The 12,880-nt window shown below is 38.8% G+C and overlaps 2 protein-coding genes across 2 annotated transcripts; one reads left to right on the forward strand and one right to left on the reverse strand.

Moving 5' to 3' along the window:
* Nucleotides 1–2,436: 2,436 nt before the first annotated feature.
* Nucleotides 2,437–4,524, reverse strand: LOC115629942. The gene is made up of 4 exons (XM_030526551.1): nt 4,325–4,524; nt 3,861–4,268; nt 3,085–3,511; nt 2,437–2,998 (listed from the first exon to the last, which is right to left on the reverse strand). Exons 1-4 carry the CDS (start codon nt 4,519–4,521, stop codon nt 2,759–2,761), a joined length of 1,272 nt encoding a protein of 423 aa, XP_030382411.1. The 5' UTR covers nt 4,522–4,524; the 3' UTR covers nt 2,437–2,758.
* A 6,704-nt stretch (nt 4,525–11,228) lies between these two features.
* On the forward strand, nt 11,229–11,744 carry LOC115629936 (vacuolar ATPase assembly integral membrane protein VMA21 homolog). The gene is made up of 2 exons (XM_030526543.1): nt 11,229–11,439; nt 11,504–11,744. Exons 1-2 carry the CDS (start codon nt 11,275–11,277, stop codon nt 11,741–11,743), a joined length of 405 nt encoding a protein of 134 aa, XP_030382403.1. The 5' UTR covers nt 11,229–11,274; the 3' UTR covers nt 11,744.
* The last annotated feature ends 1,136 nt before the right edge of the window (nt 11,745–12,880 follow it).

Genomic DNA, 12,880 nt, shown 5'->3' on the forward strand with positions numbered 1-12,880 from the left:
AATTGCGCATTATTTCTGACATGATCTCTAGAGCATAGAGACCAATGTTTTTAGCATTGAAGTCCCGTCAAAAAATTAAATGAGCGGTAACTTGAAGTCTTACTTGTATTATACACATAGTGTTGCAATTATTCCCAGTCAAAATAATATGGCACAATGGTTGTTTTTTGTACTACAAGTATACTCGTAATTTTTGCTTATGATGCGTTTTAGCTAATAGCGAGCTATTTTAAAAATTATTTAAATACAATATGTATTATTAACTTTTTATCTAAGTGCTTTCTATATACTATAGTGTATACCTTCATATATACATATAGCATGTTACATTGGCTAGAGACAAACTTCAGCTAAAAGCTGAAGGAAATTGTTAGCTTTCTCACTCACAGCACAACACTTGACTTCGTTTGGTCTCTGTTTACATACCTATAAGTATGCATGCAGATATATATAGACACACACACACACACACGAATACGTATATACAAAAAAAAAAAAAACAGACTGGCATTTATTTCAACAAGCAGTACTCATAGCCAGTTGCTTTTTTTCGAAATTGTTTCCTTTGTTTCCTTTTTTGTCGTATTTTTTATTTATGTTGAGCTAAGACAAACAAAAAGCAAATGAATTGTAAATGAAGCTGAAAATTTTATCAAAATAATGATCCGCATGGAGTTTTTTGTTCCTGTTGTTGACAAACATAGAGACATGATGTTGATGATGATGATGATGATGATGATGACAACGACAACGAAAACAACGACGACAGCGACGCAGATGGAGAAGATGAAGATGAGCAGGCTACGCTTAAGATTTATAATAGTTTCACAAATATTTACACACAAATAGAACGAGAGTTGGACAAATAGACACACAGACGGACAGAGGGACAGATGGACAGATGAAGCAGCAGACGGCGACACACATACATATGAGCAAACATGTAATGGAATACGTTTAAGTCTAGCTATGTAAGATGTGATAATTGTTCTACGGCTAAAAGAAACAAAAAAAACCAAACCAACTAGATGAAAATTTATAATAAAAATGAAGAAAAAAAATGCATTAAACAAAACATAAGAGCAGAGCAAAACAAAAAGAATCTATAGTACTATTTAATAAAAATGACCACCATACCAGTAAAAAAAACGCGTGTTTTTATTATTCCTGGCTTTTTTTTTGGGAATTCTGTTTGGTATAACAAAACAAGCAGTAAAATTTATAGATGTAAAAAAAAGCAAAGGGTTTATTTTGTAACACTTTACTTTTCTAGGAATTTAGGGCTTAATTTGATTTGAGTTCGCGGCCAGGCAGTGCGAGTGAGTCAAAATATTGTTGCCGATATGGAAGACAGTATTGACTGCCTTTTTCCCACACCTTTATCACAGGGCATATTTTCAGAAAGCAGGGGATAGTTTCGAAAGAGTTAAATAAAACGGATGTATTCGACTTTCAAGTGCTGCACTTGTACTACAAATATTCACGATTATGTGTATTTTGAAAGCCCTTATGCGAGTAGGTGCTGGACTCGTAGACTTGCATTTAATTTTTGCCGCTCACTGACCCGAAAACATAGTCAACATGCACAAGTGCCCTATAACCATAATCGCCTGGCCATACTTAATTCAATTTTAAAGCCAATTTGGCCACTTTGGTTGCTTTGCATGGCATGGCATGGCAGCCATGTTGCGTCCTTCGATGCGTTGATGGCGCGCCATTTTTAATTGATTTTCCGTTTCAGTTTTGTGCACGCGGCGTCATCAAAGTATTAAAATGGCAGCAATCCAATTAAAAGTTTTAACGCAAAAAACGCTAAAAAAAAACCCGTACACACATATACGAGTACATACACATACATATATAAAAATATTTTAATATTCATGTGCGCAACATGTATGGAGGTGGTAGAAGAGCAGAGGCAATGGGAGACACAGACACAGAGGCAGGGGCAGAGGCGAAAACGGAGGCAGATAGACGACCACATAAAGCGGCTTTTCCCCAGAGCTTCACAAAACTGAACTAAATTCAAATTTACAAGCAGTTAATAAATTTCAACTATTCCATAAACGCATAGAAAGGTACAACACAGACCCCGGAAATGAGACTGGTTTGACGTCACACTTCGTCTCGGGGGCATTCGGAAATGTGGTAATAGCGTGGAAAGTGCGTTTAATACTTCAAATTAATTCCAATGAGCTCGCTGTAAGATTCAATGCCAAGCGCAAACTCTTCGCAGGGGCCTTGTATTTCTCCCAGTTCATCTTTAAATCGTCAGTTTGGTAGCAAAGTATTTGTATGAAGTATGAATTATACTTAAAGGAGGCAAGAAAATTTGTCCTAAATTTAAATTTTTTTAATTTATTATGATATTTATTTGTTTAGGTGGAATGGAAACAACAAAAAGAGTGTATATAGTATGTATATAAACAAGTGCGATTAGTTTTGTTGAATGTTCTTTATTCTCCACAAACATTTAAATATCATTAATCAATATTTTATAAGTTTTATTTTTTTGCTCATCAATAATGAGTTTTGGTTAATTTTTAATGTAAAACTTGAAATTAGTTATTAAATTGTGGGCGAATGAATAAAAATTAAAATTTACTCATTTAATGGTGAAAATGCATAGACAATCCATAAAAACGGATATTCCTCGCCTTCTCAAAGTTATTAAAAGTGAATGATTTCTTCGCTTAAAAAAAAACAAGCAAAATAAGCATTATTTTTGGTGCCTGATTTAAGCCGAGTGTATGTGGAGTTACAAGCTATTTGCCGTGCTGTTTTGAGCAGAACTCAAAAAATCATCAAACTTCTTCTCCGTGTGTGGCGACTCCAGTGGAAAATCGATAAGCTTCCTCCTGTCTATATCGTCTGCGAGGCAGCAGTGCATCACACCATAACTGGGCACCAGATGCAATTGCCCAAAGACACTGTCTCGCAGCCAGGGAATTTCATCGCAAATGTCCGTACATACCGAGTTCAGGTCCTCAAGGTTGGCCTGCAGTACACCGAGTATTATCTCCGTACAATTTAGAAAAAGGCATAGGAACAAGTCGGACTAAATTGAGACAATATAATACTTACGTAGGGTGAATTGTGAGCGACGATCACGAACTCTGAGATATCGCCCGTGGTGGGCTGAAGTGGACGCAAACGCGCCCAAATGTGCTCCGGCACTGGCAACGACTCCATTTCAGGTGTTCTGATAACCAAACTCCGTGACATGTTGCAGTTATGGGCCAATGGTAGTTTGGCCACACCCGAAACGCCAACTCGAATATCGTACTTAACAAAGTCAGTGGCGGCACTCAATGCATTGAGGAAGTGTTGCCAATTGCCCGAGCGCAGTCTACTTGACCAGACCACATTGAACATGGCACTGTAGCTCTTGACATCCTCTTTGAAGACCGGTCTCTCTTCCTGCAGCAGACTCGCGTATTCAAAGAAAATCGAGTTGAACAAGTCGCCTAGATGTGGCTGTTTTTTAACAAAACTATCGAACTGACTGGTGCTGTTGGGTCAAAGAGTATGGAATTGATAATGATAAATAGAAAGAGGAAGCTGGAAAAAATTCAACATCGAGCTCGAAAGAGAACATAGAGAGAGAGAGACGTAGCAAGGAAGCTGTGGGGTGAGTGGGAAAGTAAAATATAGTAACTTTCCAGGCTGTTGTATAACCCTGCTGGATGCCACTTTTTGTTTGGATTGTCCTCAGTCTTTTCGAAAATCTGCCCGTTCAGACGGACAGACAAGAAAATTACACACATCTGTGGCGCTTCCTTTTGAAGGGTTAACGGGATAAGAGCTTGCTCCTTGACGAATATTGGACTCGATTGAGTTTTGTTTTGCTCATCACTCACCTCACAAACTTGAAATAGTCACTAAGCTGGCCTATATAGGTGTCCAGTTGTAGCGCGTTCACTTCGTTGTTCCAGTATCCATAGCTGGCAGCATTGGACGGCGCATACGCGAGATAGCTGACAAATCTCACTTGATTGGTACGAAGATCAAAGCATATTCCAACTGTCTTGATGTCATCATCACCCTGCAGCTTGTAGCCAATGGCCAAATTCATAGCCTGCTGCGGACAGCCGGCCAGACTTTTGCGGCTCTCGTAGATGCTTTGGCTATATTCGGCATTGCACTTCACATAGCCGCTCGAAACTTGCATCAATTGCTTGTCTCCCAAGTAGATGCCGCCACTCTTACATACCAGCTCGGCTGCTGTTCCCACCAATTTGGTGGCCGCGTTGTATTCGCTCATTGCGCTGAGCCACATGATTAATTTTTAGCATTTGTTTTTTCATCGATTATCATAACTTACATGGTGAGACCTGTGGGACAGTGGACGGTGGCCGTCTCATTGTCCCGCAGCTGTAATGTGTCCAATTGCTTTCTCAGAAACAGAGATCGGGTACCGACCTGCTTGAACACCGTTGGCTTCGGCTGCCGCAAATGAAACTGACAAACAGCGGCAGAACCCGCCGCCCACAGCAGAACAATCAGAAGAATCGAACGCATGGCTCAAGCGCTGAAAGCGAACTGATGCTCGGAACCGCTTTCCGGCTTAAAGGCACTGAAAATAAATTGCATATCAAGGGGATCTAATGTAAACATATACGAGGTCTGTTCAAAAGAAAAGGTGAAGGTTGTGCTCACTGTTTTCTTCGATTACAATGCGTGGTGCCTCATGAGTTCTTGACCACAGGTCATCCGGTTAGTAAGGAATACTGTATATATAGTACTGTGTATATAGTATACCAGGTCTCTTCAAAAGGAGAGGTGAATTTTGAATTCGTTTGAAAAGTATTTATTTATTCATCAATATCCATCTTGTCCCCTTCAAAGCACTCTCCCTCAGATATAATGGCACCTATGTCTCCCTACGACTTTATCCTTTTCCCAAAACTGAAGAGACCAATAGAAGAAAAGCGTTTTGCCACAATTGATGAGAGAAAATCAAAATCTAAGAACGAGCTGATGGCCAAACCGAAAAGCGCATTGAGGATTGGAAGAAGCGCTTGCATAAAGGCATTATATCTGAAGGGGATTACTTTAAAGGGGACAAAATGGATATTAATAAATAAATGAATGCTTTAAAAAAAAATCAAAGTTGCCCTTTCCTTTTGAACAGACCATGTACATACATATGTATATAGAGCCGCAAGAGCTTCGCAATTAATCATTAAGTCGTGCGTACAAAAGTAATCGGAGATTGGCTCTCAGTCGGGTAAGAAAAAATATTATTATATTATCGCTTGTTGTTGCTATACTGTATACTGGCAGAACTATTCTTCTTCTGCTGATAAATGCTCAGGGCGATGTTTGTCTCTCTTCTCTCTTTTTTTTTCTATACTCTCAACCTTGCGGATCTTTTGAGTATTAGCTCCGTTATTCTCTTTCTATAGCGCGAGCATACATGTACTGTTTGTACATATGTACATAAGTATGTTTACATAAATATGTATGTCTGTACATATGTATTTATATAGTATAAGCTGCAAAACTAGTCTGATAAATTTTTAAATCAGAGATCACACGAAAAAATATAGACATCTCTGCATATGTATACATAAAGTATGTACATATACTTGTATGTATATTTATTTATGTATATTTATTCTATTCTATTTATATCTATTTCTAGATCGACAAAGTTAGTCATTGAGTTTCTGGTAAGTGTATGTATGTATGCATGTATATACTTTGTTATTTAATAGTTTTTTATAATGACTCACCATAATCTCAAATCAAAATCATTTCGTTATATTATATAGCCATCATACATAGAATTGATTAATAGGGCAAAAAATATTTTAGTTGAATGGAAGTAGCGGGGAAAAGTTAATAGCTGCCACTGCCATAGCTTATGAAGTTATGCTTAGAAGCGTTTGTTACAATTAGTTGGATTAAAGTGCATCAGTTTTATGAATAGAACTTGAAGATAGAAGCAGTCGGTGTAGAGCTATTACACTGATAATAAGTAGCGATAAACTGGACATGTTATAATTGAAATAGTTGAAGACATATTAATAATGTAAGTAATTTAAATTCAAAGCGAAATGGAAGAATATGGGTCTTATTTGATATAGGAAATGGTTTATTATTCTCCTTAACAAATGTATTGATTATTGAATTATGAATAGGAATTAACACTGATGTTGGCACCTATTTAGCATTTTGGAAGCTCAGGGCAGGGCTGCATTTTTAATGATTTATGTTAATGAGACTCTGTTAAATTTTTGCACGCTTGCTATCCGCTTACTGAGATGTTGAACTAAGGATCATTTAAAGTGCGAGCCACCACTTTGCCATTGCCTTTGCGTTGGCGTCACTTCGCACTCATTTATTGAAATACTTGGGCGAGCAAAGCGGCAAAATATTTCCCACAACAGCACAAAGCGGCGGAATGTCAAAGTCACTTTCATTATATGAAAACAGTCGACTGAAAACAAAGCCACAATAAGAACAACGACAGCCATTAACGCAAACGATGAGGACAAGGACGCATGCCAGCCAACGATCGCAAGGGGCCAGTGATGGGGCCCTACGCCACACCAGAAATTAAAAAAAAAAAAAACAAGCTCGCCTGAGGAAGGAAAAGGTATAGTTACCCAGTCGGGACTACCCTAATGAGGGTCTCACCACCATATTTCCTTACTTTCCTTTATACAACTTACAGCTGGCAACAATTTTGTTACCAACCAAGATTGAAATGACAACCAAGTTAGCGATTGCTTGAGCCACTGCCGGATACATCCCCAATAAGCTGATTCAAAGAAGAACACCTACTTTCTACTTTAACAGTACATATTAATCTATAATCGTTTTCGAGAAAAATAACATCTTAATTGAATTTAACTGATAATAAATAATGGATAGGTTTATTCTATTTTATTTTATTCAATTATTTATTTCCTCGACAAACAAATTTACTTAAACTAAATAAAACTAAAGAATATAAAAGCATATAGAAATTACAAAAATATCCAATAATGAATCCGACTCGGTGGTAGGATTTTATTTGCCAAACGGCCAGCTATGCCCCGATCCCCAGCAGAGAGTAGTCAGAGACATTATTAGACGTAACGAAAAAGAAATGGAGATGAAGAAATAGCAATAAAAATTATGGAGGTATGATTAGATGAAAATACTTAAGTAATAAAAGTTGAAAGATAAATAATTATAATATCTCTATTCTTGTATTCTACACTTACATTCTAAATTGTATTTCAAGCAGTCCGAACAAAAGCCGGTCAGGCTCAATAGCCACAGGACAGACGGACCAGGAGGGCTGGTAGTAGTATGTGGATAGATTTCATGTTTTCAGTTCCGACTGGGTAGCCTCCATGCACACAAAAACACCAACACACAAACATACCAGGGCAGGCAGCAAGCGACAAAAGAGCAAGGAATTTCTTGATTAAGTTATAGGAATGCGAAAAGCGGAGCAGCAGTCACGAATGTCGCCTTGTGGTGCCAGCTGCCTATCAGTCTTTGTATGTATGAGTGTGTGTGTGTGTGTGTGTGTGTGTGTGCGTTTGTGTGTGTGTGTGAGAGTGTAAGTTGTCGTCGGCCAATGGCGAGCGCGAAACTTCAAGTCAATAAAGCATCCTGATTAATGCCAATTTGACGTTACTTTTTCTTTTTGCATGAATTATGCATAAAAATCCAAAAAAGTGCGCCCCTCCCCCTCCCCCCAGAATATTGGGGCAACAAGAGAATTTAAGTTGTTTTAAAACGCTCGGCACACACGGAGAGGGAGAGCGATGGAGAGAGAGGGAGAGAGGGTGGGGGGAGAGGCGCGTCGGTGGACGAAGAAGTGAAGTATTGCTGAAGCTTAAATACCCTGCAGCATAAAGCAGAAAATGAGGAGCAATAATTTATTTTAAAATATGAAAATGCTAAATAGACGTGATGGGACCTAACAATTGTGTAAACAAAATGTTGTTCCAAGTCGCAGCTTTTGAATCTACCTTTATTATTATATGCTCTCTATGCCCTCCTCAATCAGATGATGCTGCACACCATGGCGGTCTTCAGCGAGAGCCCAATCCCAATACATACGTATACTTACGTATATAAAATAGATGGATCCCACATTCCAAAATGAAATGCGCCTCTTTGCCTTTTAATGCGAAAATGCGGAAAAGCTGTCATAAAAATGGAAGCCAAAAGAAAGGGGCAAAGGGGCGGGAGAGGGGAACGAGGCAACATCAGGCGAAATATGTGAATCTCTGTATAAATTTAATTTTCTTCTTTTTTTCCTGTTGCTCTGCACGAAAATTTCACATAATCAAATTTTTAAACGCAAACGATTTACGGCCTGACAGGTTCACTTATATGTACATACATATCTATATATGACGTGGGCCTGAAGGATGCGGCAGCAAAGAGCAGTCTGTCTTCAAAGGTGTACATGTGTGCGTGTATGTGTGTGTGTGTGTGTGTTTATTTGTGGCACGTACGCAAAGCGACGACATATGAAATATTAACAAATGCCCGCACAAAAGTCAAGTGCGTGGCGAGCCAAGGCAGTTCTGCATGCCGACGATGGTGATGGCGATGGTGATGATGATGGGTTCAAACGGGATAAGGGGCACGGCGCCAAATGTGGCAAGGTGAGAGAGAGAATGCGTTGCGATGCGTGGCGTGCCATGGCATGCCGTGGCATGGTGTAGATGGGGCCCAGTCGCGCAATTTGCCATCAAGCGTAAAAACAAATTTGCTTTAACGAGCATTGGCTTGGCAGGCAGGCAGGCAGGCAGGCGGGCAGGCGGGCAGCTAGGGTGTGGCGAGGCGGGTGTTCAGGGGTCGACTGCTAGCTGCTGTTTGTATATAAATTAGAACACATCAAAAGTTTGCGACATTAAATTCTTTTTTGCCACACACATACACACGCACACACACAGAGACACGCATGTGATTGGCAAGCAGATAAATGTTTTAGCAAAATGAAGACAACGCTGACAGTAATGATGCCTTGGTGAGGATGCCACCAAACAGCGCAACGTTCACTTCACTTTACGCATGAGAAAAAGGGTCCTTTGCTTGAATCTGCGCTAGGATCTCGGCACAAAGCACATTGGTCAACAACTTGCAAATATATTGATGGAAAACAAGATATGTATATAGTACGCTAGCAGCCAACCCAATTCCTTTGGGTCGCATTTAATTTATTTCCCAACATAGTCTTGGACCAAAGGCTTTGCATTTTGTTGATGGTACTTGTATTTTGTCAAAGTTTTCAAAATACGCATTCTCCTCATTGGAATCTGGGAATCTGAGAGTCGTTCTGCCATGTCGAAGGTAATCGAGGGACCCCAATTGTGTCTGTACTGACGAAAACGCGACAAATTTCATTGGCTTTTGCGATTTACAAATGAGATGTCCACAGTAGCAGCAATATATAACGTCAATCGTCAAGTATTCAGTCAAATATCATGAATTTTCTCAGCCATATTTGAGTAGGTTATTTACCTTAAACTTCTTCTATTGCTGGATTACTTTTACATTTTAGGTTTTTTAAATTATACTTTATTTATACTGTTAATACTTATTTACAATAACTTAATTAAAACTTAAAGAAAAATACAATTACAACTTAACTAGGAGTTGGTTTGGTCTTAATTAATTTGAATCTTAGAATCACACGATTTTAAAGTAATTTTAAGACATTTCCAGGATCGCACTTTTTATTAAAGCAGTGTGTTATCAGTTTTTGAAAACACCACGAATAAGAATATATCGGGCCAGATATAGACCATTTCAGTACACAAGAACATAATTACTGTCGCTGAACATTGCATCTAAATTTAAATTTCGATAGTATCATCGATGCTCCTATTTTTGTAAGCTTGCTACCCTGGTAGTAGGAGTTGACTGATAGTGTGGGAAAGAAGACCTTATAAATATAATTGCGAATAAAATGCGTAGTTTTGACTGCTCTTACATTTATGCTTGTGTGTATATATTTTATTTTTATTTATTTATTCGTTTATTAGTTGCCAGTGCGACAAGAGAAATTCTTATAAATTAATGCACTAGTCGCTAAATGAATGTACTAGCCGCAATAATTACCATATTTTCAAAATATAGTGAATTGCCATCAGGGAAGGTAGTTCTAAATATGTGTAAGCTTCTTTTCACCTTTTTTAGAGCACTGTGCAGCGGGGGTCGGGCTGATTAAATGTCCTTCATGCGAGCGTGCGTGTCTGCATATATGTATATACGTATATATGTATATATATATATATATATATATATATATATATATATATATATATATATATATATATATATATGTGTGTGTGGCAATGCGTGAAAATGCAATGGCGACGACAAAAAGGCGATTACGTTCAACACACGTTACACTCTCACGCACATTAATGCAATGTTTTAACGTATTACGTTACGCATACGCCGCGTGGGGCTCACACACACACACACAAACATGGCCTGACCGTCCTCTTGACTTTTCGCAGTTGTTGAATTCGAAATGCCTGAGTCATTTGTGCATCTCCCACAGCCACGCTTCTCTCTCGAAAGTGGTTTGTCGTTTTTCCTGTTTCTGTAGACGTTGTTGTTGTTGTTATTGTTATTGTTGTTGCTTTTGTTGTCAATGCATACAGTGTCAGTTTACAGCCTCTTACAGCTCTTATCTTCTGGTCTCTGCCTTAAATTAGTTAAATGTGTTTGCATGACTGCAATTTCATGGCAGGCCCGAATACCGCAGCTCCTCGTATTGCCAGAGCTTCTTTATATATACACACACACACACACACACATACATACATATAGCTGTATACCAATGCATAATAGGGAGAAATGGGCGCCCCACAAAAAACCAAGGCTATTCGACTACTTTTTAGGGAAAATACATATACGTATGTTCTCCTCAACGTTATGGGGGATTCAAGTCGAGCTCACAGAAAGGAAATGTTAAGTTGGTAGTAGGAGATTAGGCCTTACATTGGTTATCAGCCATCAATATTACAATATAACTATTCATCCATGATTAGGCTTCAACTATTTCAGTTAAATTGCTAAAACTTAGACATTTTCTCAACACAAAAAAAAAAGTGAACCCCTCCCGACCAGTTTTGATATGATATTATAGTTGGCAGCTTTACATTGTTCCAATGTTACCATACCCATTGAAGTGTTGCTTTGAGGCATTGCCCTCGCCAAATTATTCCTCTATCATGCTGGCAACAATGTTCGCTGACTTGTCAAACTACAATTAACAACGCCAAAAAGGAGAAAGCGACAAGTATGGATGCGGAAATGTGTGGACAGCCCCAAACGGGACAACAGCAGCGAGAACGCCAAGTAGCAAGGCGGCAACAGAAAGAAGAATTGGAAGTAGCGGCAAATATGGAGGAGCTCTCCTCCAACTCCACGGAGTTGGCAAGAAGTGTACGACTCTTGAGGAACTGGGTGAGTATCCATTGTGACACTCAAATGAAAATGCTCCAACTTGCGACTGTGGCTTCTCACGCAGAACTGCGGGCCGTCCGTGTGGTTCCATTGCCTGGCCATGCTGGTGCTGCCGCTGCTCATATTTTTTCTACTCAAATTCTACCTTCTGGAGAAGTGTTTGACCTGCAGCAAGTTGAAGGTTGATATTGTGTCGTCGGTGTCCGCTGTTCTGGCCGTTCACATCATGCTGCTGATATATATTGTGCGTGCCAATTGGCTGGGTGGCGGATTGGAGGCAGATCTGTGCTTCAAAGACGACTAGTGGCAGAGACAGGGCTTGTAACAGCCTGATAAGCGCAGAACAATTTTAATGTTGTTGATTCAAATAAACATATTTGTTGCTTACATACTTGCATGCATGTGCTTATCAATAAAATTGCTTATCAGCCAATGAACTCGGCACATGTGTATTGCGCAATTACTGAGCACAGATTTGACAAATTCCTGAAAAAGGGGAAGCCCTGGAATGAGCAACAATTCTGAAGGCTGCTGCTAAGCAAATTCTGCAATACGCCTTACATTTGTAAGTTATGCATCATGGTGGTCCGCTCTATTGATATACATACATACAAGTATGTATGTAAATGCTGCAAAACACTAGCCACGCACTGCTCTACACTAGAGTCGAAAGTCCAACCCGTTGACAAGTCTCTGTAACGGACTACAAATTTTTAAAGATTTTGTTCCCACTGGGTGACCAAAGAAACTTTGCATAACATGGTCACACTATTTGTATTAAATATTACCAAAGACCAATTTGAATGTTACTTGAATGTTAGCCCCATTGCCTTATTAAGTTGAATTCAATTTACCAACCAAAACCAAAGCCTACAACATACATACATACATATACAATATCTATATGTACAACGGGTATCAGATTTCTCCTTTTCTTTCGATATTCTACTTTATTTGAATACCTACTTCTATGAATATACTTAAAGGTATATTAAAAGATTGATCTGTAACACCAGTAGGATGATGATATATCCGGATTAAAGCCACGCAGCGTGGATTTGCCTTGCCGAATATACACACATATATATGTACTACATATCATACAAGTAAGTCAGGTCCCTAAAACACTTACTGCAGCAGGTATTTCCTTTGTTTTGGCTATGATCGATCAAAAAAAAACATGGCTCATTTTTTCAACTTAGCGGCGGACCATTTCCCTTTTTAATGATGATTGCCATTTAGTTTCGATAATGCCTATATTTTTGCTAATTGCTGCATCTAGCCTTTTCCAATAATAAATCGTTAAAAATAAAAATAATCTATAATTTTCCTTTAATGAGATTCTGATGGCTGCAGCAACCATTTGGAAAATGAAAAATATATTTCATCCTACTTTATTCTCCACTAAACTAGTTTCTTAATTCAATATTCCGACGCCAAC

This window comes from Scaptodrosophila lebanonensis, unplaced genomic scaffold (assembly GCF_003285725.1).
Source record: "Scaptodrosophila lebanonensis strain 11010-0011.00,11010-0021.00 unplaced genomic scaffold, SlebRS2 tig00000171-arrow-arrow-pilon, whole genome shotgun sequence".
NCBI lineage: Eukaryota > Metazoa > Arthropoda > Insecta > Diptera > Drosophilidae > Scaptodrosophila > Scaptodrosophila lebanonensis.

Bases quoted from the DNA above. Each gene is read 5' to 3' on its own strand.
- LOC115629942 (XM_030526551.1), bottom strand. From the start codon at position 4,521: ATGCGTTCGATTCTTCTGATTGTTCTGCTGTGGGCGGCGGGTTCTGCC. The intron at 4,269-4,324 runs GTAAGTTATGAT...CATGTGGCTCAG, and splicing joins TGTCCCACAGGTCTCACCAT to CGCAATGAGCGAATACAACG. The intron at 2,999-3,084 runs GTAAGTATTATA...GGTGTACTGCAG, and splicing joins TCGCTCACAATTCACCCTAC to GCCAACCTTGAGGACCTGAA.
- LOC115629936 (XM_030526543.1), top strand. From the start codon at position 11,275: ATGGATGCGGAAATGTGTGGACAGCCCCAAACGGGACAACAGCAGCGA. The intron at 11,440-11,503 runs GTGAGTATCCAT...CTTCTCACGCAG, and splicing joins TACGACTCTTGAGGAACTGG to AACTGCGGGCCGTCCGTGTG.